The 23,977-nt window shown below is 41.3% G+C and overlaps 1 protein-coding gene across 2 annotated transcripts; it reads right to left on the bottom strand.

The window, feature by feature from the left end:
• Positions 1–114: 114 nt before the first annotated feature.
• On the bottom strand, positions 115–22,346 carry cers6 (ceramide synthase 6). 2 transcript variants are annotated; one of them, XM_020462193.2, is made up of 11 exons: positions 22,015–22,346; positions 20,034–20,139; positions 19,019–19,149; positions 13,967–14,024; positions 10,778–10,828; positions 10,564–10,656; positions 6,587–6,715; positions 6,057–6,163; positions 1,858–2,014; positions 1,390–1,413; positions 115–1,156 (listed from the first exon to the last, which is right to left on the bottom strand). In XM_020462193.2, exons 1-11 carry the CDS (start codon positions 22,182–22,184, stop codon positions 989–991), a joined length of 1,194 nt encoding a protein of 397 aa, XP_020317782.1. In that variant the 5' UTR covers positions 22,185–22,346; the 3' UTR covers positions 115–988. The 2 variants fall into 2 exon arrangements, with proteins under 2 accessions (XP_020317782.1, XP_020317783.1); XM_020462194.2 differs by lacking the exon at positions 1,390–1,413 and having other exon boundaries at positions 22,015–22,338.
• Between the last annotated feature and the right edge of the window lie 1,631 nt (positions 22,347–23,977).

The following is a 23,977-nucleotide window of genomic DNA, read 5'->3' as shown; positions in this document are numbered from 1 at the left end:
AAAATATTTTTACATTCATAGTCAATGTAATCTACCAATATTACTTAGTGTACATACTTATCCTTGTGACAAGCAACTATCTGCTAATTGAAATGAATCAGATCGACAAACATACTTTCTGACTTGCAATCTTTAATATCGTCATGGGTTATAATTGAGTCATCGTTTAATACCTTATATCGGTCTTCCAAGAGGGCCATGAACATTTAATAAAAATACTTACCAGAAATATTGTAGAATACTTATAACAAAATGCTTTAATTTAAAATATAGCATGGCCCTATTTTTACACACACATACATTATTATTTTACTGACATCTCATTTACAGCTTATGGAAGGAGAATGTTTGTATTTCCCATAATGCATTGTTGTGGGACCACATTACTATTCCTTTGTGAGCAAAACAAATTCAGTCACAGTTTTGGCATGTGTTGGTATTGCAGCATTGAAAGCAAATCCAGGTGTTTAGCATTTTGCCAGTGAAAAGACTCATACTGTAACCTGTTGATGGAATAGTGGACTGATAAGCATTATGGATTGGTCCATAATTAACTAACTTTAACACTGACAAAGTAGTTCGAGACATGTTTTCAAATTATTGTCAACATATCCATAAAAAAAAAAGAACAAAGACACTAACATAATTAACCACCCCCCAGTATGCCAGTCAAGACTACTTTTAAAACAGCATGCTTTCACCATAATAGTGGAATGCTTTCATTCATTGGCTAAACAGAGAGTGGGCTGTACCAACAGGAGTGCTTTGATATTTCATTGAGTGCAGTTTGATGCAAATATAGAGAAAGAGAATAAAATGAGACGGGAAACATGGAAATAATCAAACAGAAAACGGAACTGCATTCACAGATTTCTATGAAGTACTTCCAGTACCAGACAGGCAATGTTGTTCATGTCGCACACATGTAGTATCTATGAATGGTGTTTGCAGCTTTGCTCCAGTGCTTATAAATGTCTCATAGTGGCAGTCAGTGTTCGTCTGGACACGGGGCCCCTGCTGACAAGTACCCGTTGGTCCCGTGGGCTTTATTGGTCCCGTTGGTGGTGCTGTTGTAGTGCTTCTGAACAGGAGCGGGCGGAGGACCGTTGTCCTCGTCAGAGCTGGATTCAATGTCACTGCGGTCGTCTTTCGACACCTGCGGAGAATTGCAGGGGCTGTCAGAACAGCTCATATACAATCTTATGTCATGACAGAGGAAGTACAACCATTGCTATTGGTTTCCCCATTTTACAAATAAGATGAAAACGTCAAAAACAAAAAGGGATAGCTTGTGGGTCAGAACAATCTGTAATTGTGATTTGTGATTTGTTAGTGAGATAGCATGTGACAATAATACACAAATACATCGCTTTCTATTCTACTACTTACGTGTAAAGGATTCCACTTCCCCACCTTGGTGGAAAGGTTAGCATAAGGGATAGAAAAGTAAAATCAATGAAGGCTATTGACAACAAAACAGTTTAGTGATTAGCTCCTGTGGTACAGTACATTGCAGCTTGAGGGTGAAGAGTTTCCCAATGCTTGGCATCTACAATTACAAAAAGTAACACGGTAGTACTAAATTCTATGTGTAATGAGAATTACTTTAACTACGTAAAGATGGTCCTCTCACAAAACATTACTGTATGACAATGTTTGCCTCCCAAATTCCACCCTACTGGTCAAAAGTAGTGCACTACATAGGGACTAGTGCGCCATTTGGGACCCTAACAATGTGACCCGAGGGAGAAACTTAATTGCATGTCCTTGACTCCTCACGTCCTCTCTTCTCGCCTCTTTCTTAAAAGCCATTGGAGGAGAAGGTCAGAGAGGAGGGACCTCTGACTTGTCTCTCACCTTTCCTCTAGAGATGGCTCGGCAGGCTATCTTCACTATGAGGTAGGACCAGAAGGAGTGCAGGAACTGCAGCAGGATCAGCAGCAAGTTGAACACCCACCAGGAGGGGTATGGCCCCACGATCTCCCAGCTCTCAAACAAGGTAGTGTTTAAAATCCTACCAGAGAAAGGGAGGGGGGTTAGGCAATTTATTTGATAAGTGAACCACACAAAAGACACATTCAGTATTCAGTGTAGCTCATAGCTACAGGATGTAGTAATGAGTTGATTAATTTATTCCTGAAGAGACAACATCTCTATTGGGAATTGGGTAATAGACTTGGATTTTAATATGCATCTCTCTCTTTGACATCAACAAAAACCTGTCAACTGAAGTACACGTCAGGAAACCTGAGGCAGCTGTCACCAAATCATTTGTGTAAAGAGACAGCCCTTAGAATGCTAGGTGAACAGAAGAGAATTCAAGTGTTATTGGTGGCTCTAAAAAAGGTAGGGTGGAGGGAATAAGCAGGTGGCTGAGAGAGACCCTCAGGGACAACATAAGACGCTAACGCTCAGAGCCTTCAGCCCCTAGCCACTCTCCATCCTCCACATCACAGACACACACACTCGTAACAGCCAAGGATAATCATCACCCGGCACATACAGACAGAACTGTAACCTTCTCACTGCTACACTGTGTGGAAAGGGTTCTAGCAGAGAATGTGCATTTACTTTATGAAGTCAATCTGTAATATACTGTACACACTACTAGACCTACTTTAACGTGTGAAGCCCTTCATTCACGTGTCCGATGGAATACATACAGTGCATTTGGAAAGTATTCAGACCCCATGACTTCTAAAATGGATGAAAATAACATTAAAATAAAATTCTCCTCAATCCACACACAAATCCATCCCATAAATGACCGATGGCTTGGTTTTTGCTCTGACATGCACTGTCGACTGTGGGACCTTATATAGACAGGTGTGTGCCTTTCCAAATCATGTCCAATCAATTGAATGTGCCACAGGTGGACTCCAACCAAGTTGTAGAAACATCTCAGGGATGATCAATAGAAACAGGATGCACCGGAGCTCAATTTTGAGTCTCATAGCCTGTTTTCCATTTGTCGTTAAGGGGTATTGTGAGTAGATCGATGAGGATTTATTTAATGCATTTTTTTAGAATAAGCCTGTAACGTAGCAAAATGTGGAAAAAGTCAAGGGGTCTGAATACTTCCCGAATGCGCTGTACACCAAATTAGTGAGGTAGCACACAAAGTATTGCTTGATATGATTGAGCTATTTCAGTGAAGGTAGAGATATTGCTGGACCAAAAATTCTACATGGTATGAATCCTGCTGATACTGAAGCCATGGCAACAGCTTTCTGTCCGTTGTGGTGCACTCTGCCTGCACTGTGATATACTGTATAACCCACATGACAAGGAGGGGGAAAAAAGAAGAGGAAAATCACTAAATAAGACATTTCTAAAGGATTTACTTGCACAATTCAAAAAGAAACCTTTCGACAGCGAGAGCACTGCACAGTAGAGGTTTATGGTTTAATATCTCCAGAAGAGAGAGTCATTTGTCATTTGGACCTGGTTATCAACAGCTCTATCCTCGAGTGTGGTCTCAAAGGAAATATATTTTTAGGGTGATAATGTTTTGGGGTTGTTGTCTCAGAGCAGGATAGTAAATCATGTCCCTTTTGCCTTCTTACATCGACGTTACTGTTGCGAGTGTGACAAGGACATCACACAGTAAGATGGTGAGCACATATTCAAGGACTTTGACTGGTTTTCTACTGCTTCTCTCTCTCTCTCAAGGTAGGATGTCCCGTCACTGATGACATCAAAAACATCCCAGTACAATACAAATTCATCCATCTAATTGGAAGTCCAATGTGAAAATGCAAAACCAGCTGGTATTGATACCAAAAGACACAGACCATTAATAACATCAAGAGGAAGTAAAATGATGTTTTCGACACATAAATTAAAATGTGTCATTCAGGGTCTTCAGGGTCTTTCTTCAGGGTCTTTCTTCAGGGTCTTCAGGGTCTTTGTACAGGGTCTTTCTTCAGGGTCTTTCTTCAAAATCTCTCATTTTGTATCCGCTCTCTCTTTACTGGAGAAGATACAGTGCTTTCGGAAAGTTGACTTTTTCCACATTTTGTTACGTTACAGCCTTATTCTAAAATGTATTAAATAAATAGAAATCTCAGCAATCTACACACAATACCCCATACTGACAAAGCGGAGATAGGTTTAGAATTTTTTGAAAATATATTAAAAATAAAAAACAAAAATACCTTATTTACAAAAGTATTCAGACCCTTTGCTATGAGACTCGAAAATTGAGCTCAGGTGCATCCTGTTTCCATTGATCATCCTTGAGATGTTTCTACAACTTGGAGTCCACCTGTGGTAAATTCAATTGACTGGACATGATTTGGAAAGGCACACACCTGTCTATATAAAGGTCCCACAGTTGACAGTGCATGTCAGAGCAAAAAACCAAGCCATGAGGTTGAAGGAATTGTCTGTAGAGCTCAGAGACAAGATTGTGTCGAGGCACAGATCTGGGGAAGGGTACCAAAACATTTCTGCAGCATTGAAGAAGGTATCCAAGAACCTTAGTGGAATATGTTTGGAACCACCATGACTCTTCCTAGAGCTGGCCGCTCGGCCAAACTGAGCAATCGGGGGAGAAGGGCCTTGGTCAGGGAGGTGACCAAGAACCCGATGGTCACTCTGATAGAGCTCCAGAGTTCCTCTGTGGAGATGGGAGAATCTTCCAGAAGGACAACCATCTCTTGAGCACCACCAATCATGCCTTTATGGTAGAGTGGCCAGACGGAAGCCACCCCTCAGTAAAAGGCACATGACAGCCCACCTGGAGTTTGCCAAAAGGCACCTAAAGACTCTGTCTCTTTGGTCTGAATGCCAAGTGTCACGTCTGGAGGAAATCTGGAACCATCCCTATGCTGAAGCATGGTGGTGGCAGCATCATGTGTAACTCTTTGTTGTCTGCTCACACTGCTATGCTTTATCTTGGCCAGGTCGCAGTTGCAAATGAGAACTTGTTCTCAACTAGCCTACCTGGTTAAATAAAGGTTAAATAAAAATAAATAAATAAATAAAAATCATGCTGTGGGGATGTTTTTCAGTGGCAGGGACTGGGAGACTAGTTAGCATCGAGGGAAAGATGAACGGAGAAAAGTACAGAGAGATCCTTGATGAAAACCTACTCCAGAGCGCTCCAGACCTCAGACTGGGGCGAATGTTCACCTTCCAACAGGGCAACGGCCCTAAGCACACAGCCAAGACAACGCAGGAGTGGCTTTGGGACAAGTCTCTGGATGTCCTTGAGTGGCCCAGCCAGAGCCCGGACTTGAACCCGATCAAACATTTCTGGAGAGACCTGAAAATAGCTGTGCAGCGACGCTCCCCATGCAACATGACAGAGCATGAGAGGATCTGCAGAGAATGGGTGAAACTTCCCAAATACAGGTGTGCCAAGCTTGTAGCGTCATACCAAAGACTTGATGCTGTAATCGCTGCCAAAGTTACTTCAACAAAGTACTGAGTAAAGGGCCTGAATACTTATGGAAATGTAATATTTTTTTATTTGAAATTTTTTATGAATTAGGAAAATGTTCTAAAACACGTTTTTTGCTTTGTCATTATGAGGTATTGTGTGTAGATTGATGAGGAAATAAAACGATTTATTCAATTTTAGAACAAGGCTGTAACGTAACAAAATGTGGAAAAAGTCAAGAGGTCTGAATACTTTCCTGAAGGCACTGTATGTCCATATTGTCACTGTAGTATCCACAGTAACTACTACAAAGCAACAAAACTCACCAAGACCTGTATAAAATGAAAACCTTCATGGAAAAATTAAAACGCCCATTTGGAGTGTCAGTATTCTGAGATCTACAGTACATTTATGCCTCCTGCACACAGAGACAGATAAGATGCATATAAACAAACATTCTCAGAAGAAGTGATGTGTTAACTGACTGCACACAGACCGCACACAGAGCCCATCATTTCAATTGAGCTCTATTTTTTCATAATGACGACAATCTGCGTCCCAAAAGACACCCTATTCCCAACATAGTGCACTACTTTTGACCCGTGTCTAATAAGGGAATAGGATGCCATTGGGGATGCATCCATTCGAGGTAGAGACAAAGCATCCTTACCAGACAGGATAGACACCCAACCTGGAGCTGATGAAGACCATGGCAAACATGACAAATAGGAGGTTGCAAAGTCTCTGGCACTTGGCATAGTTGGCCATTTTGGCAACCTGAAACAGACGTCACAGATGTATGTTCACATGAAAAATTATTACAAATGGCATAACACACAATACAAAAATAAACATTGCTTTTTATCATCCACCGTATCTTTTTTTATACAACGAAATCATTTTTTTAGCAGTACATAGTTAAAATCTACAGATGGCCGATTTCCCCCCGATAGATGGCCGATTTCCCCTGATAGCTACTGTGCGATTCTAAAACAACCACAAAAGACCACAGGAGCCTCCCCCATGTCCATGGGGTGTGAAGAACACACTTCAGGGCCACGTTCAGTAGCCAAACGTTTTGGAACGCTGCAGACAGAAAAATATTGAAAAGAAATGACATGTTTGTTCTACAAAACATATTTCCATCTGAACGTTCCACAACGTTGTGCCTCGCTGAACGAGCCCCGTGTCTCTACTCACCTCCATCAGGACGTCGGCGGCGTCGTGGAGACACATGACCAGCGTGCCCACTCTAGCCATGTTGTTGACGTAGGAGAAGGTGATGAGGGTGATTGTCGCCAGGTGGTGCAGAAACATGATCAGGAAGTCCTGTGGACACACACACACACACATATGAGTCATAGTCATGTCACACAATGGCAGAGAGAGAAAGCATTCACAGCTCTCCACCATGTGACTCATAGCAAGGGGACTTGTAGAGCATATGGGTTTTATGAAATCCTCTGCGTCATGCAGAGAGTATGACTGCAGCTGTATTCCTTGTGCTTACAGGGGTAAGTGGACTCCTCAGCCCCTTGTACACTTTCTGGCTGCACACTAATCAGAACATATGCTGCGCAATTCAACTTCCCTCCCATCTGCTTTTGATTTGTGTCAACAATTCTGTTGTTTCTCTGAATGCAGGACTCATCTACAGTGCCATGAACAAGTATTTGCCCCCTTTCAGATTTCTTCAATTTGTGCATATTTTTGATACCGAATGTTATCAGATCTTCAACCAAAACCTAATATTAGATAAAGGGAACCTGAGTTTACAAATAACAAAGACAATTTATACATATTTATTTAAAAAGTTATGCAATACCCAATGCCCCTGTGTAAAAAAGTAATTGCCCCCTTTAGCTGCATGACTCCAACCAAACTCTTCCTGTAGTTGTTGATCAGTCTCTCACATCGCTGTGGAGGAATATTGGCCCACTCTTCAATGCAAAACTGCTTTAACTCAGCGACATTTGTGGCTTGTCAAGCATGAACTGCTCGTTTTAAGTCCTGCCACATCATCTCAATTGGGATTAGGTCTGGACATTGACTTTTTAGCCATTTTCATGTAGACTTGTGTGTTTAGGACCATTGTCTTGCTGCATGACCCAGCTGCGTTTCAGCTTCAGCTCACAGACGGATGGCCTGACATTCTCCTGTAGAATTCTCTGATACAGAACAGAATGCATGGTTCCTTCTATTAAGGCAAGTTGTCCAGGTCCTGAGGCAGCAAAGCATCCTAAAACAATCACAATGCTTGACCGTTTGTATGAGTTTCTTACTGTGGAATGCAGTGTTTGGTTTTCACCAGGCATAAATGGGAACCATCTCATACAAAAATGTTGACAAAAAATTTGCCAAAAAGCACCTGGATGATCATTAAGACTCTTGGAGGAATGTTCAATGGACAGATGAGTGAAAAGTATAACTTGCTGGGCGACATGGGTCCCATTATGCCTGGCGAAAACCAGGCAATTACTTTTCACACAGGGGCATTGGGTGTTGCATAACTTTGTTCATGAAATAAACAAAGTAAGTATGTAACTGTTGTGTTATTTGTGCACTCAGGTTCCCTTTATCTAACATTAGGTTTTGGTTGAAGATCTGATACTGTTCAGTATCAAAAATATGCAAAAGTAGAGAATCAGAAAGGGGGCAAATACTTGTTCACAGCACTGTACTTCAGACACTTTATTGAGTGTGAGAATCACGTCTAGACGAAAAAGTACTAAAATAGAGGGGAGTCTATATGTACTCCAACTAAAGTTGCCTTTAGTCAGTCTAGATCAGCCTGTTTAGATCAGTCTAATCTATTTCAAGCTAGCCTGGTTACAATGTCATGATGAGTGAGGCTGTGGGAGGATGTGGATGACATGGGAGAGCCTCCCTTGTCCACCACGAGGTTGAAGGGAATCAGTACAGCAGGACAACAGCAGAGCAACTGGCCCAGCGCAGGAGGATGAGGAGGAGGAGGAGCAGTGGTGTGAAATGCAGAATGGAAGCATGGCAAAAATAGAGTGCAGGGAACATACTGGAATTGGCAGGGGGGTGCAGAGGACCTCCTCAATGCGTGGTTTTGTGCATGAAAAAACTGGAAGGAGAAACAAAAACAGACAACATGCCAACAGTCAACACGGAGATGAGAGGTGAGGGCATAAATACTATGGCATCATGGGACAGCTGTGAGTTTGCGATTGAGTGAGTGTTATGTGTGCTGTGGAGTGGACGGGGTGGGGCAGAGAGAGGAGGAAGAGTCAGGCACATGTCTGGGGTGGGAGGCATGCAAATTGGCATTCTGTGAACAACAAGAACTCTGGAAAAGACCATGGGCCAAGGTGGCAACTCCATAAACAATGACACGTGTTAATGTAAACGAATGGCTGTTGATGCTGATTTGAATTGGAAAAATACTGAAAAGGTTGATTGATGATTCAAATCGTAAAGCTTATACACATGCTGTGTTTTCAATCACCCCCCCCCCCCCCCATATTGTAACCTTTGTTCTTGACACCTCTCAACAGTGTTAAAGAAGATAGCATAGCTCATTGAAAAGAAAACGTAAGCAGAGACAATATTGACAGCTCAAACATGGAGGAGCCCTGACCTGTAAAATAAGTATTACAGCTTGAGTATGCGATGTGTTAGAAAGAGTATACACGGACTATACAAAACATTAAAAACTATTTCCATGACATAAACTGACCAGGTGAATCCAGGTAAAAGCTATGATCCCTTATTGATGTCATTTGTTAAATCCACTTCAAAATCAGTGTAGATGAAGGCTTGAGACAATTGAGAAATGGATTGTGTATGTGTGCCTTTCAGAGGGTAAATGGCAAGACAAAAGATTTGAACGGGGCATGGTAGTAGGTGCCAGGCGTATCGGTTCGTGTCAAGAACTGCAACGTTGCTGGGTTTTACCACGCTCAACAGTTTCCCGTGTGTATCAAGAATGGTCAACCACCCAAAGGACATCTAGCCAACTTGACACAACTGTGGAACACTTTCGACACCTTGTAGAGCCCAAGCCCCAGATTAATTAGTCTGTTCTTAGGGCAAAAGGGGATACTAGGAAGGTGTTCCTAATGTTTGGTATATGCAGTGTACGTGAGTGTCTTAAATATGTGAACAGATATAGGTCTGTCTGCATGTTCAACAATTCTGCAGCACTCTCTTCCATAGTGGCTGTGCGCGCGTGCTCCATGGGTTATTGATCTTTAGTCTGGCGATTAAGTGTGAGTGAGCAAACTGGGCCTGATGTCATCCCAGCTGTTTATTTGACCCTCAATTAGTGTTTAACCATCGTTCAGGATGAAGTGGAGAGGGAAGCTAGGCTACAAAGGTGATATAACCACCATGAGCTACTAACAAAATCACCTCAGATAAACCAGGGCTAAAACACACGCTGATATCAACAGCAACATGAAACTATTCGTATTCAATATGAAACATTTAATTTAATCTTTTACATTTTTAATGACAGTTTTGATCAGTGGCTAAAACAACAAACATTATGCTGAAATAAAAATAATAATGGAGAAATGTGATGAAAATTGGCAGATTCTAGGAACTGAATACTGAAATAGGACTCACTTCAAAACAAATGAGGGGAAAACAATTTAGAATGGCTGGCAGAAAATTCTACTCATAAAAGTTTGGAGCAAATGCTAATCCATCTCCTCCTCTCAGAGACCTGTGATTTCACAGAACAGAGACTAGACCACATCAAGGCAAATGCACCACTTCCAGGGACATAGATTAAATAGAGCTAAGTCATGGAACAGACAAATCGGAGGAGGCCTGAATGCAAGTGCAGACAAACATTAATTAGCACTTCCCTCCGAAATTACTACTGTGTAAATCAAAGCTGGAGCTGCACAATACAAAGGATTATAATGGAGAATAAAAAAAATAAAAACTCAGAACACATTTTGGTGTCTGAATGTTCTAAAAACCAGTTGAAGCCTTTTCCTTGACTTAATATTGTCTTTATTGTTAAAGATGACTATTATTCGTTTTATTTGGCATTATTATTATTATTATTAACATAATTACCTTGGTTGAAAGGAAATGGCTGTTAAATCATATGCACACATATCTATGGAGGAAGCAATGTGATAAACAAACAGTCAAATATATCATTCCTATTAATGTACTGACTTAACTGGTATCCTTACCTTCCTCCTGATATCTGTGAACTGGGAGAAGAGCAGGGACAAGTAGAACGACAGCTCCAGTATATAGTAATAGTGGATGTCCACCGTCAGTGGCTGTGAAAAAAGACACACAGAGATCACGAAAGCTATATCAAACCTCGGCATAACAGACCTTTCAAATACAATAACTGTTACAGGCACAAATGGAAAAACAGAGAAAACATGGGAGATTTACCTGATAAGGGTAGTTATACCAGCACTCTCTTGTGTTCCATAGCCACGTGGTCTACAGAGATGACACACGGACAGAATATTAATGTGCCGTTATGCCGTTCCCAAATTAAAAGTGGATTTACATTCATAAAGTGCTATTGATCCCGACACCTGAATGCTATGCTGCCTCTGGCTCAACACTAAATGTTTGATGAAGATCCAGCACATCAATAACCTTGGGACCGTAGCCGTGTCAGATTGCATTTTCATCAAAGGGAAACTTAATTGAATCAAAGCAAGCGTTTGCTGTACGCTAGTAGTGCAAAGTAAATCGCAGGCGCGTTAGCCTGGGGACGACTGCGAATGTTCATTCTGGTCCCAGGCCACATGATGAATGCTCTAGAGACCTGGGGGATGTGGTTAAGACTGTCTTATGTCTTGCCACAAGAGGGACCTAGTCTACAGAGGCAGGGTAATGAGCTGCTTATCATCATTATCTCTCACAGGAGACGTTTGCCTTCAATTCCTGTCCATAACAAAATGTAACCTACTTACAAATGCTAACTCCGCTTTAGTTGACGTGCAAACTCACACTCTTACATTAGGGTGGAACATAGCAAGAGTTGTCTGGTGGAAAGAAATACAGAATAGGACCAGTAAGCTAACTGTGCTACATTACAGAGTCATCACTCAATCATCACCCATACTATATCAACTTTGAGTTTAGGAGAGATGATAAGGGCTAGGACACAGTTAAAGGTTCACCTTGGTAAGACAGAGACTTGAAGGAAAGGTTCACCAATGTTGAATGTTATATCATTTTTGTGCATCATTTAGCAATGTTCTGTCTTCATGCACAGTACCAGTCAAAAGTTTGGACACAGATACTCATTCAAGGGTTTTTCTTTATTTTTTAAACTATTTTCTACATTGTAGAATAACAGTGAAGACATTAAAACTATTAAAAAACACATATGGAATCATGTAGTAACCTTCGTTTTTTTTTTTAACAAACAAATCAAAATATATTTTATATTTGAGATTCTTCAAAGTAGCCACCCTTTGCCTTGATGACAGCATTGCACACTCTTGGCATTTTCTCAACCAGCATCATGAGGTAGTTACCTGGAATGCATTTCAATTAAGAGGTGTGCCTTGTTAAAAGGCATTTGAGTCAATCAGTTCTGTTGTGACAAGGTAGGGTTGGTATACACAAGATTGCCCTATTTGGTAAAATACCAAGTCCATATTATGGCAAGAACAGCTCAAATAAGCAAAGAGAAACGACAGTCCATCATTACTTTAAGACATGAGGTTCAGTTAAATCTGGAAAATCTCAAGAACTTTGAAAGTTTCTTCAAGTGCAGTCGCAAAAACCATCAAGCGCTATGATGAAACTGGCTCTCATAAGGACCGCAACAGGAAAGGAAGGCCCAGAGTTACCTCTGCTGCAGATGAGTTCATTAGAGTTACCAGCTTCAGAAATCTGCATTTAACTGCACCTCAGATTGCAGCCCAAATAAATGCTTCACAGAGTTCAAGTAACAGACATCTCAACATCAACTGTTCAGAGGAGACTGTGCTGCAAAGAAACCACTACTAAAGGACACCAATAAGAATAATAGACTTGCTTGGGCCAAGAAACATGAGCAATGGACATTAGACTGTGGAAATCTGTCCTTTGGTCTGAGGAGTCCAAATTTGAGATTTTTTGCTCAAACCGCCGTGTCTTTTTGAGATGCAGAGTATGTGGACGGATGATCACCGCATGTGTGGTTCCCACCGTGAAGCATGGAGGAGGAGATGTGATGGTGTGGGGGCGCTTTGCTGGTGACACTTGTGATTTATTTTGAATTTAAGGCACACTTAACCAGCATGGCTACCACAGCATTCTGCAGCGATACGCCATCCCATCTGGTTTGTGCTTAGTGGGACTATCATTAGTTTTTCAACAGGACAAATGACCCAAAACACACCTCCAGGCTGTGTAAGGGCTATTTGACCAAGAAGGAGAGTGATGGAGTGTTGCTTCAAATGACCTGGCCTCCACAATCACACAACCTCAACCTAATTGAGATGGTTTGGGATGAGTTGGACTGCAGAGTGAAGGAAAAGCAGCCAACAAGTGCTCAGCATATGTGGGAACTCCTTCAAGACTGTTGAAAAAGCTTTCCAGCTGGCTACCTCATGATGCTGGTCGAGAGAATGCTAAGAGTGTGCAAATCTGTCATTAAGGCAAAGGGTGGCTAGTTTGAAGAATCTGAAATATGAAATATATAATACTTTTTGGGTTATTCCAAATGTGTTATTTAATAGTTTTGATGTGTTCACTATTATTATACAATGTAGAAAATAGTAAAGATAAAGGAAAACCCTTGAATGAGTAAATGTGTCCAAACTTTTGACTGGTACTGTATATCTGAGCTATTGCCGTTCAAGCAGGCAGAAATACAGCCGTTCTGGCGAGTTTTGCGTCACACTTAGACTTATATCAAACAGAAACGGCGACTTATAGGGAAGTCAATTGAGTTTGCATCTCCTCCCCTGTAGACCTGTGCTATTAATACCCTCCGGGAGACTCACTATGCTCAGCTGAAGGGAATGAACTCATTCCACAAAGTGCTTCGTCATGCAAGCTGTTGCAATGAGACATTCTCATCGCAGCAACGTCTCTTATTCACCCTTAATCATTATTCTAAATTAATGGCAGCATCAGCAGCATGCAATTACTATAGACACTCAATAGTCTTCTGGCCACAGTACATTACACAATAGCACAGAGTCAGACAGACACATGAAAAGACAAGTGATACCCTCAGAGAGTAACGAGGATGTGATTTCCAATTATTTCCTCTATATATCAACATAGAGTAACAACAGCATTAGACTGAAGGTGGTAGTTGACAGGGACTAGTTTCTCAACTGATAATGTGCTCACAGACACTAATATCTGCATAATAAATACTGTGCAGAGAGCAAATCTATCAATTATTTACCAGTGATCACTGGTTGGAGTACTTGAGAGGTGCATTCTTTTTCAGTTGGTACTTCTTGCACAGCACGGTGCATCAAATCTAACCTCATCCGCACATCCTTGAGTGCAAGGTTCTGTTATAGCTCATCTTTGAAGAATGTATCCTCAATACGGAAACTGCTGAACAAAGATGTCGGCATTCATCAAGGAAATGATATTGGGAAGTAGCCCACTCACCTTTTTAAGGAAACGCACTCCGTAGGTAAATATATAGAGGTAAAATGTAAATCTCCACCTGTGAAGAAAACAAAGGACAGAGCGTCAGTCAGTAACACAATTATGGGTTTGGATGCATCCTCTGTGGAATGTCAACGAAGAGGCCATGTTTGAGCTCCTGTGAGGGAGGTCAATCCAAGGACAGCCAAGAAAGCCACCGTCTGTCCAGGCTCTTTGTTCAATACCGTGACAGCACACAGCACTCAAAACGCACTTGCACGTCTTAACAAACAGTCTCTTATTTTCCCCTATTCATCGGACTACAGTTCCTTTCATTGTAAGCACTGAGTCACTGATGGTTTTCATATACAGAGCTTTTACTTCTTAGACCAATTAGTGGTGAACACAGTAGACGTATCATATTCTAAATCATTTTAAAAAGTCACAGAAGGAAATGAAAATAGCTTTCGGAAAGGAAAGGCCTGTGGACACGTGCGTCATCTTGAACAGCTACTCAGTTTTCAACCCAACAGAAGAATACCAAGGGTGAATTCAACCAGTGGCAGAGACTAGGTTATATTCTAGAACTATGTTACAGTACACGCTAGCCTGTCCTGAGACCTGCTAGCCTGTCAGAGAAGTGGCCAGAGCGCCAGGGCTCTCACATCCCAGAGTCTGCATTCCAGGGTGAGTCACTTCCACTGGAGCCCGGACGCCACCGCACTGCTGCATGGCAGAGGGAGGCAGGCACTCCCAGTCCCAACCTCTGGTCTTACATAAGCCAGCACGTACCCACGACTGCTGCAAATTGATGGAATTAGGAAAGGGTCTCCTGTGATCGTGGGCTTCTACAGCTCTCAGGCAGAGCAGAGACGGAGACATTTCCAGTTGACACTTCAGAGATCAAAGCCACGCTGTTGCGGCACAGCCCAAAACAATCAACTAATTACTGCACTGAGAATGAGCTGAGAGCTAGCCAATAACTAACACACGTCCTTGTCAGATTACAAGACGGGTTTCGTAATGAGATTCTTTTTTATTTTTCTCACAAAAAAATGAATTATTTAAAGAAACACTTGACTAAGACTGATTCTTTTTTTCTGGTCCGTAACGATGACAAATTGCATCAATAATTCAAGACTGAGTCTTGCCATTAATATGGCCTCTCACGGGTGAAACAGCCTGTCAGCTGCAGGTGTACTCTGGTTTCACACAGTCACAGCAGCACACAGGAATACTCATCATATGTATCAGAGACAGGAAGTTCCAACTCTGACTAGCATGATGCGACAGGGATGTTGTATGAACCGAATAGTCACTGACTCAGAGTATGTGAGCGGAGTTGACGGGCCGGGAATTCCACTCATTGCGCAAAAAAAAAAAATGCTCCGAGCTCACAGGGGGAAAAAAAATCTGCATATCCAAATTCACCCCTTCCATTAAAAATCACTATTTAACCAACACCCATCCATTTTTGTGACTACCTGGATCTACAATTTGGTTTTGAAGTATTGGAACCAAACCATGTGACTTGAATGAAAAGTATTTAAAATGATTTATTTAGGCTATATTATTTCGAGGTTGTAGCCTACAAAGTAATACATTGTGAAGCATTTGCGAGTGTGACACACTAGGCTGGTAGGGAGTTAGGGACATTAAGCGCTCAGCATTTAAACAACATTTTGTTGTATTAAATCATTAGAGTCTATAAATTGCACAAATGGGCTGTGACTTACTTGGAATAAAATACAAATTAAATTAGTCTACGGTGCCTTTGAATACATTTTTAGAAACCAAATTTGGCCAGAGTCTGTAGCTTCAGGCTCATGTGATAGTGCCTGGAGAGCAGGTCAGCAGCAGAGAATACCCTAAACACCTTTTTTTGGATGCAGAGTTGTAATGTATATATTTTATTCTATAGGTAGGCCTAAAGGTTTTTCGGCAAAAATAACCCAATCAAAACAGAAAGCTCCTTGAAAGTTGGAATAGGCCAGGCCTATTGGGCCAAAATCAATTATGGCCTATTGTATAGATAATATAACATAAGTGAAGGAAACTTTTAAGAGATTGGATTTTTTGTTTATAAATACTTTGCTACCATGACACACTTAATTAGCTACCCATCTCATTCCTTTCTGTAGGCATGTGCACGTAGTGAGTACATATCATGCTTTCGGGTATATCTGTTTTTTTCAGATTCCACAATAATTCTTTAGTTGTGGACACTACATCACCGCACGCCCTCTCTTACTCCTCATCTTTTTAAGTCACCTTGATTTTGCACTTGTGTGTTTTATCAGTTTCTTTATGAAAATATTTAGCGAACTCCATGACAGTAGCTAAAGCAAGGGGCTATAGCAGCACACAAGGAGTCTACAGACGCATGCTGAGCCGGGCACGCTCTGAGCTCGTGAAGTGAGCACTTACTGGAGCTAAATTGGAACGGGCAAGAAGGCCGACGCGCCAGCCTTCGGGGATTTCGCTCCACGCTCCAGTCAAATTGGGCAAGCTCCGCTCACATACTCTGTCACAGACTGGCCTCAGAGGGGGAATTCTACAAATGCTGATCATGCTGTGTGACACTGGGAGTTTTGCTTACATCCAGGTGGTTTTAGTGTGGGTAGCTTTAGCTGGCCTTACTTCTTGTAAGTCTTTTTGACAGCCAAAGACAGAAAACACAACATGGTAGCCTATGTAATGATTAATACACTACAGTAAATCCAGTCCTTTAACTGAGGCATCAAATGTCAGTGATCACAGTACATAGAGACCTTACCTGTGCTCTGGTTACAAACAGAACATATTTTCACATTTGAATGAGAAGAAAGGCCGTCATTCATGGAATTCAAATAATCAAGCCACAAGTTATTTTGCTCTCTGTGCTGCTTGAGTAATTGTAAAAACAAATGAGGTGGACTCATTTACCTAATGATAGGTCAAGAAGATGGTTGCTTGGCAACTGGTTCGTCAAACACTGTAAAAGAGTGTGCTATTCAGGGCAGGCCCTACCATTAGAAAGCTAAACTGACCAAGACGCACCTCACATAATTCCACCCAAAAGCAATTCAAACGTATATACAGTATATCACATGGGCTATTTAGGTGACCGCTGATGCCGCCCCATGATAAGCAGTGCCTACTTTGCCAAAGTCAGGGGTGCAAAATATGTATCTTGTCCATGCCCAGTGTGCCTCCCCAGGGTACTGTTGGAGAGATGCAGCGCTCCAACAATGCTCAAGTTAACATAAATCATGTAACCTATAGTAGAAAGAGTCATAGCCTATGTGGTTTTTCTGAAGCCTACAAAACTGGAGATGATTCTCATGGAAATGTTATGAGACAGATACTTGAAAAAAGAAAAATCATGCATGATCTCTATTCAAATAGTTTGACACTATATTCTACACGGCAATTTGTCTCCCCTAGGGCGGCACCACGGACAGGACCGGGCCTGGTGCCATTTATGTACAATTACTATGACTCTGAACTACTTTCTCTAAATATTGTTTTTGCTGGTGACCGCATACCAGATGGTACATGGTCCTGTCGTTTTAAAACATGACGATACGCTTAGACGTTATCAATCACAGCCCGGTTCCATTGTGTTCGGTGGTCAACATAGAGCAGAAAACTGCAGAGTGAGTTGTCACATTGTTCCTCGCTGCTTTACCATAAACATTGTCACAAATTAATGCAAATATTTATGTCCCTCAAAATGTCTGTATTAGGACGTTCCTGACATTCCATCTCACGAAACACAAATATGAGCTTTGTCTTTTATACCTCAGCGGTTTATAATCTACTACCTTTGTTTTTTCCCCCCTCTTGACAGAATTGAACCACTGAGGACCATGGAGGGATGTAGGCAGATCGGTTCAGACAACCAGCACTGTGGTCTAAAACAAAGCCCTTGCCCCACTGGGGACTGGAGACCAGACAGACCTGATATAACTAGCTGCAAAATAAATAACGGTGTGCCGTGTCGTTGGACTCTGCTGTCTCCAGTCTAAATGGATCTCTCTTTGTTAGCATAATGAAAAAGGGAACAGTGGCCTCACCTTTGGCCATCCTGAAATGTCTGAGAACATAGTGTCCTATCAAACCCAAACAGCTGTATACAAGGCACTAATTACAGTAGGATTGCTGCTGAGATGAATGTGGCTGGTTCAGTTTAGGGAATTGCAAGCTACTGAGACAACAGAGAAACCAAACAGGCGTTCAATCCATTCTGAGTCTGTCCACTCCACTCTGCCGACAGACACAACACTGCATATATTTCAAATGTAGGGGCTTCCTTGATTTAATTTTAGCAGGAAATATTGAGAAAACAGATTTGCTCTAGTTACATAGAGGCTATGCTTTCGTGAGACGTCTTTCTTTTGTTATTCCGCCAAAGTAACTGAATCATGGTGTTTTCACTCTGACAAACTGAATTTGATATTTCTCTTTGAAGATCAAATAATGACTGTGCCAATTGTCAAAGCAGTGAGTCCCTTTAACAGTGAGCTCCTTGAGTGAGCAGCCCCAGGGCATCAGAGACCCACTCTGTGCCTCGCTGCTTCTCCCACTGCCAGCCTGGCTACACTGGTGTCAGGAATGAGCCCAATCTGACAGGCTTGTTCATCTAGTAGATATCCCTCCAGACAGGAAACTCTAGGTATCCAACCCCTTAAATCTGTTTCCACTGAACAAATGTGCACATACAGTGTCGTAAAAAAAGTATTGGCACCCTTTCTGATTTGCTCTATTTTAGATACTGAATGTTATCCGATCTTCAATCCCCAAAAAACAATTCCCCTGTGTGAAAAACAAATTGCCCCCGTACACTCAATAACTGGTTGTGCCACCTTTAGCTGCAATGACTGCAACCAAACGCTTCCTGTATTTGGACAACATAGGTCCCATTATGCCTGGCGAAAACCAAACACTGCAATTCTTTTTGGTTGAAGATCTGATTACATTCGGTATCAAAAATATGCAGAAGTAGAGAAAATGGAAAATACTTTGTCACAGACTGTATGGGTTTATATTAGTGATAATACGTGGCATTCTAAAGCTGTCGAGACCTCTTACATGCTCTCACAAAAGCGAGCCAACGTGCTGGGCTTCTCCTGGTTCCTGCGCTGTCGGAACCAGCGCTGGATGGTCCGCACATCCCAGTCCAGCTGTTTGGACAGGCCCTCCAACCTCTTCTCATCTGGGTGCTAGGAAACACATGATCCAGACACCTGACTGTTAACAAGGCTGTCATTATTGTCTGAAGTTAAAACAGTCTTGATATTCGCTGAAATCAAAAGGCAATCAATGTCTCAACATTTCATCAGCATGATGCACTATGGGGTAGTGAAACTAGGGCTGGGGAATTGCCAGGGACCTCACAATACGACATTATCACAATACTTAGGTGCCGTTACGACATGTATTGCGATTCGATACTATGATTTTATTGCGATTCGGTGTTCCAAACATATTGCTCACCATATGTCTGCTGCAGAGGGAAAAGAGAGAGTCATGAGAAAACAAGTCTTGATCAGGCATGGAAATAAAAGTGCTGAAAACAAATTGTCTCCCTATTTAAAAAGAAGATGAAGAACAAGCTATGAAGGAAATATAGTGGAGTTTTGGTGCAGGTACAGCCAACTAGCGCAAAAATAATATTGAGTTATTATCAAAACGATATGATACATAGTCAAAAATAATATCCCGATATGTAACTATCGTTTCCCCCCCCCAATCACTAAGTGAAACTGTGATCACCTGAAAAGAAGCTGAGAAGACACACCTTCGTTTCCATCTCTGAGGATGCACAATGACTGAGGATGTCTACCTTGTGTGGAGGTAGTCTGCCAAGTTTCTCAGTATGTGAATCTGAGCATTTGTTAAAGGACCTTCATCCCTTTCTGAGCTAATAATAACCATGGTGCATCAATAGAACGAGGCACAAATACTTTCAAACATGATGTCTGGCTCTCTAGACTGAATCCAATGCCTTTAGCCAAGAGACAGATTTTAATATGCAGTATGTTATCAGCACTAAAAAATGCAAACAAAAGATGGAAACACAGGAACTATTTTTTATTTTATTTACCTTGGTGATAGCAGTGAACACCTTCTCCAAAATGGCATTGGGCTGGGCTTTCTGTGGTCCATTGGCTTGTATCTTGAGACCCAAGGCACATGGTCTGGCAATAAACCTACAAAGAATTTTTTCAAACAATATCAGAATATTCTCACAGTGGGTACTGTATCATCATCATCATCATCAACTAATTGTTGTTACTCAGAAAAGTGTTTTTTTGCTGGTGGTAAATGGGGACAATCGTGGCAGACACATTGACAATATTGACAACAGGTTGTTAAAAATAAATCTCAATGCTTAAAAATCTTATCCAACTATAAGTACAATTGCTAAATTATTATGTCAGTGTGCATCGTCAGCTATTCACAATATAAGAATTTGGCTAAATTTGACAACTGTATAAATGAAAGATGGCATCATGGAGCTATATGATTGACTAACAGTCACATTAATGGACAATGGGTTATGGAAGATTAAACTGCCCGAAAGTGTACGCCAAGATCAAGATAAAAATGTCCATGTTCAGACAGCTGAGAGAGACAGACAACAAGAGATAGAGAGTGAGAGAGAGATATTAACAGTGTAGTGGTCTATTCATAAAAAGTCCTTACTCTGCAAATGAAGTGTGTTGTCAGCAATCAGAAAATCTGACCAGCCAAAAACAGACCATTCATGAGGTAAACGTTATGCCTCACAACGTGAAAAACCTCAGCTGTTAAAGCCTGCCTAAAAGTGAATTGTGAACACTGACTCTAAATGTCATTTAGAATCCTAGCTGCTATTGACAGAGGTAGTGTTGTCTTCAGTGAGAGGGAACATAAGAGCAACAGCAGTTGTTGGCAGATTCAATGGACACTAATCCAGTAAAACAACGTGTAGTAGTAGCAAATAGTATCATAGATACCCTTGTCCGATAATAGTACATGTGAGGCTCGTGTAGGCATAAGCAAGCTGAGTGTATAATCTACCACTAAAAAGCAAACATCTTGGTCTAGAAACACTTCACAACAGGAACCACAGTCTTCACTATTTTGTTTGGCCTATTAGTGCGACCATATTTTATTAGGTCATATCATCCGTAATCAAAGACATTTACATTTAACAACAAGCCTCTCAAACTGTCCCATGAAGACGTATACAGCACACATATTTCCAAGAAAAAGTTCCATTGTGAATGATTACAGAAGGAGTGGTGGGCTGGCTAGTGAGGTGGTGGCGGTGACAGCAGCCAATCAGTGACATGTATGTAGCCTACACTAAAATATAGTTCAACTGTAGCCTACTGACGAATGCACACACATCTAAATCAGACACCAACATGCTATATCATGATGAGCCGATATAAAGAGTCTAGTATTAGGCAATGTTGAGACACTGCTGAGGGGATCTGTCTGTTTCCTACTGATGTCTGTGGTCTATATTGTACAGAGCATCCCATGTGTCTGAGTGGTGTACCGGTCTAACGTCAACACTTAGCCTGGTAGGCTATGTACAAATGGGATAGGCAGGCTTTCAACAATAACACGAAGCTCAACACGGATCACCATCAAGACATAGGCAGCACAGACCCTTGCAAGGTCAATAGTAGGCTACATTATACGAGCATGACTCGAATAATGTCCTTGCCTCCTATTGACAGCTGCAACTTGCAACTTGGATGCAAGGCCAGCATGCATCTTATTATGGAGAAAACAATTAATATCCAAATGCAGCTCTTTTGCTCTGACATATTATTAATATATAGAAGAAGCTTTGTTACAATGTAACAGACAGGCCTATAGAGAAGCTAACGTTACAATGTTACCTTGATACATCGCATCATGTGCATGTCATTGTCTAGAAATTCAGTGTGAGCGATACATGCTTCATTAGCCTACCCGAGACAATGTTTTTTTTAAACAGGCTTTCTTTAGGCTACATGTCAATTAAACGAATCCAACATCATCTCCAGTTATACCAATATAAGGTTATCACTTCTGAATGCACCCACCTTTCGAAAACCAGTCGAATCATAAAGATGCAGAAGGCTAAAGGACAAGCCACATACAAATCCTCGGCTTGCGGGAAGGTTGCCTCATCTGTGTTTTTTAAATCAGCCCAGGTTACATTGTGAGGGAGCCAAAATCTCTCGTTCCAAAACCATGCCAAAATACCAGCCATTTCCTTGTATTGTGTACGCGTTGTCCACTTTACCAATGGACCAGAAATGAATGCGATATCAATGGCCTATTGCGTAGTTGCAGCAGTCTCACGCTCGATCTTCCCAGGTTTTTAGTGTGATGGGATCAGTGTACGCGCCGCCCGTCTATTTCCCACGCGTGTGTCGTGAACGACATTAGTGTGAGCAACAATAGTGAAAGCGGGTTGCCTTCAAAATAAAAGTCCTCTATTGAAACATGAAACAGACAAAAACAGTGGAATCATGCCACAATTGGACTAGATAATGCTTAACATGGAATGTTTATGTTGGTAACCCTCGTAACCCAAATATGTTGGTAACCCTCAATGCCGGTGTTTGGAGGATATATTGGCATGGTTTGCTGGCCCGAGACGAACAACACACGTGCCAATATATCCTTCAAACACCTGCTTAGAGGGTTACCAACATACTCGGGTTACCAACATATTAAAATAGTGAATACAGTATTAGCAGATACAGTATTAGCATCTTAGTAAATTCCACATGGTTGTGCTCTGTGAGTGTCACTGAGTAGGCTGGTACCGCATTTCATGGAAGTACAATCCATAGGTTAGGCTGTACAGTGCAATATGAATGTCCAGTATACATGCACACAATAAACCGAATGGAGAGGTGATTTCCCACAATCAAAGTCCGACAATAAGAACTAAGACGGTAATATTTGTGTAAACTCTACATTGTTGTGTTCTGTGAGTGTCACTGAGTAGGCTGGTACCCCATTTAATGGGTGCACAATCCATAGGTTAGGCTGTACATTTAAGTATGCCTCCAATGCAATTCTGAATTCAAATACGTCCACAGTGCAATCAACTGATTTTTAAAATGAACTAATAATTGTCTTTTGTTGAATTTATTTAACAACATTCCAAACTTGTTTAAATTGTGGCATGATTCCATTATTTTTATCCGTTTGCGTCAGTTTCAATGACGGACTTTTATTATGATGCGAACCTCCGATCCACTGTTGTTGCTCACGCTGTTGTTCACAACACACTGGTCTATTTTCTCCCTCGCTCTTTCCAGTGTAGGGAAGTAGAATGTATCAGGCATCTACTCCTCCGCAAGTGATTGGTGCATTGAAATGTCACACATGCAGTCACTATACAAAGGTATTCACGCATAAGTGGTGTATGGCAATAGCAATGTATCTTAAATTATGATTTTAGCTTAATTTATGGAATAGGCTGAGTGTACCTTGACTGTTGATATTTTTTCTCCTCAATAGAATGCAGAATAATTCGATTATATTGTTGTTAGTCTGAAATACTTATTGAATAATATGTTCCCGACTTCCTGTCCTGACTGTTCCTGACACATTTTGGTTAGGCAAATGTCCCATAGCCATTGAAAGCAAAAAATAAATACATGGAAAACGCACTGTATCAACATGAATACTTAGTCAATCATGCCACCCTACTTACCAGCACACTCATAGCAGAAGAGCTGCTGTATAATGTTTTTGTCGAGGAAATTATAGCATTAATTAATTAATCTCGGTTTACCCAGAACTAGTCTCACGTAATTGTAGCCTAGGCAGACGAATCTTTCCACAAGAGATTAGAAATGAATAGATTTGTGTAAATACAGAATGTGAATGTATTAATTTAATAAAAGGACACCTTTTTATATTGTGGTAATCAGTAATGTACTTTCACCAAGAGACACCTCATAGGCATTATGTATTGTAGGGCCTCACAAATGTTGGTATATGATTGAAGGTGTAATATTGCCATCTAGCGGATTCTTTTTTTTT

This window comes from Oncorhynchus kisutch, linkage group LG26 (genome assembly GCF_002021735.2).
Source record: "Oncorhynchus kisutch isolate 150728-3 linkage group LG26, Okis_V2, whole genome shotgun sequence".
In the NCBI taxonomy this organism is placed as follows: domain Eukaryota; kingdom Metazoa; phylum Chordata; class Actinopteri; order Salmoniformes; family Salmonidae; genus Oncorhynchus; species Oncorhynchus kisutch.
The sequence above is the reverse complement of the archived record's forward strand: the minus strand, read 5'-3'. Positions and strand labels throughout refer to the sequence as shown.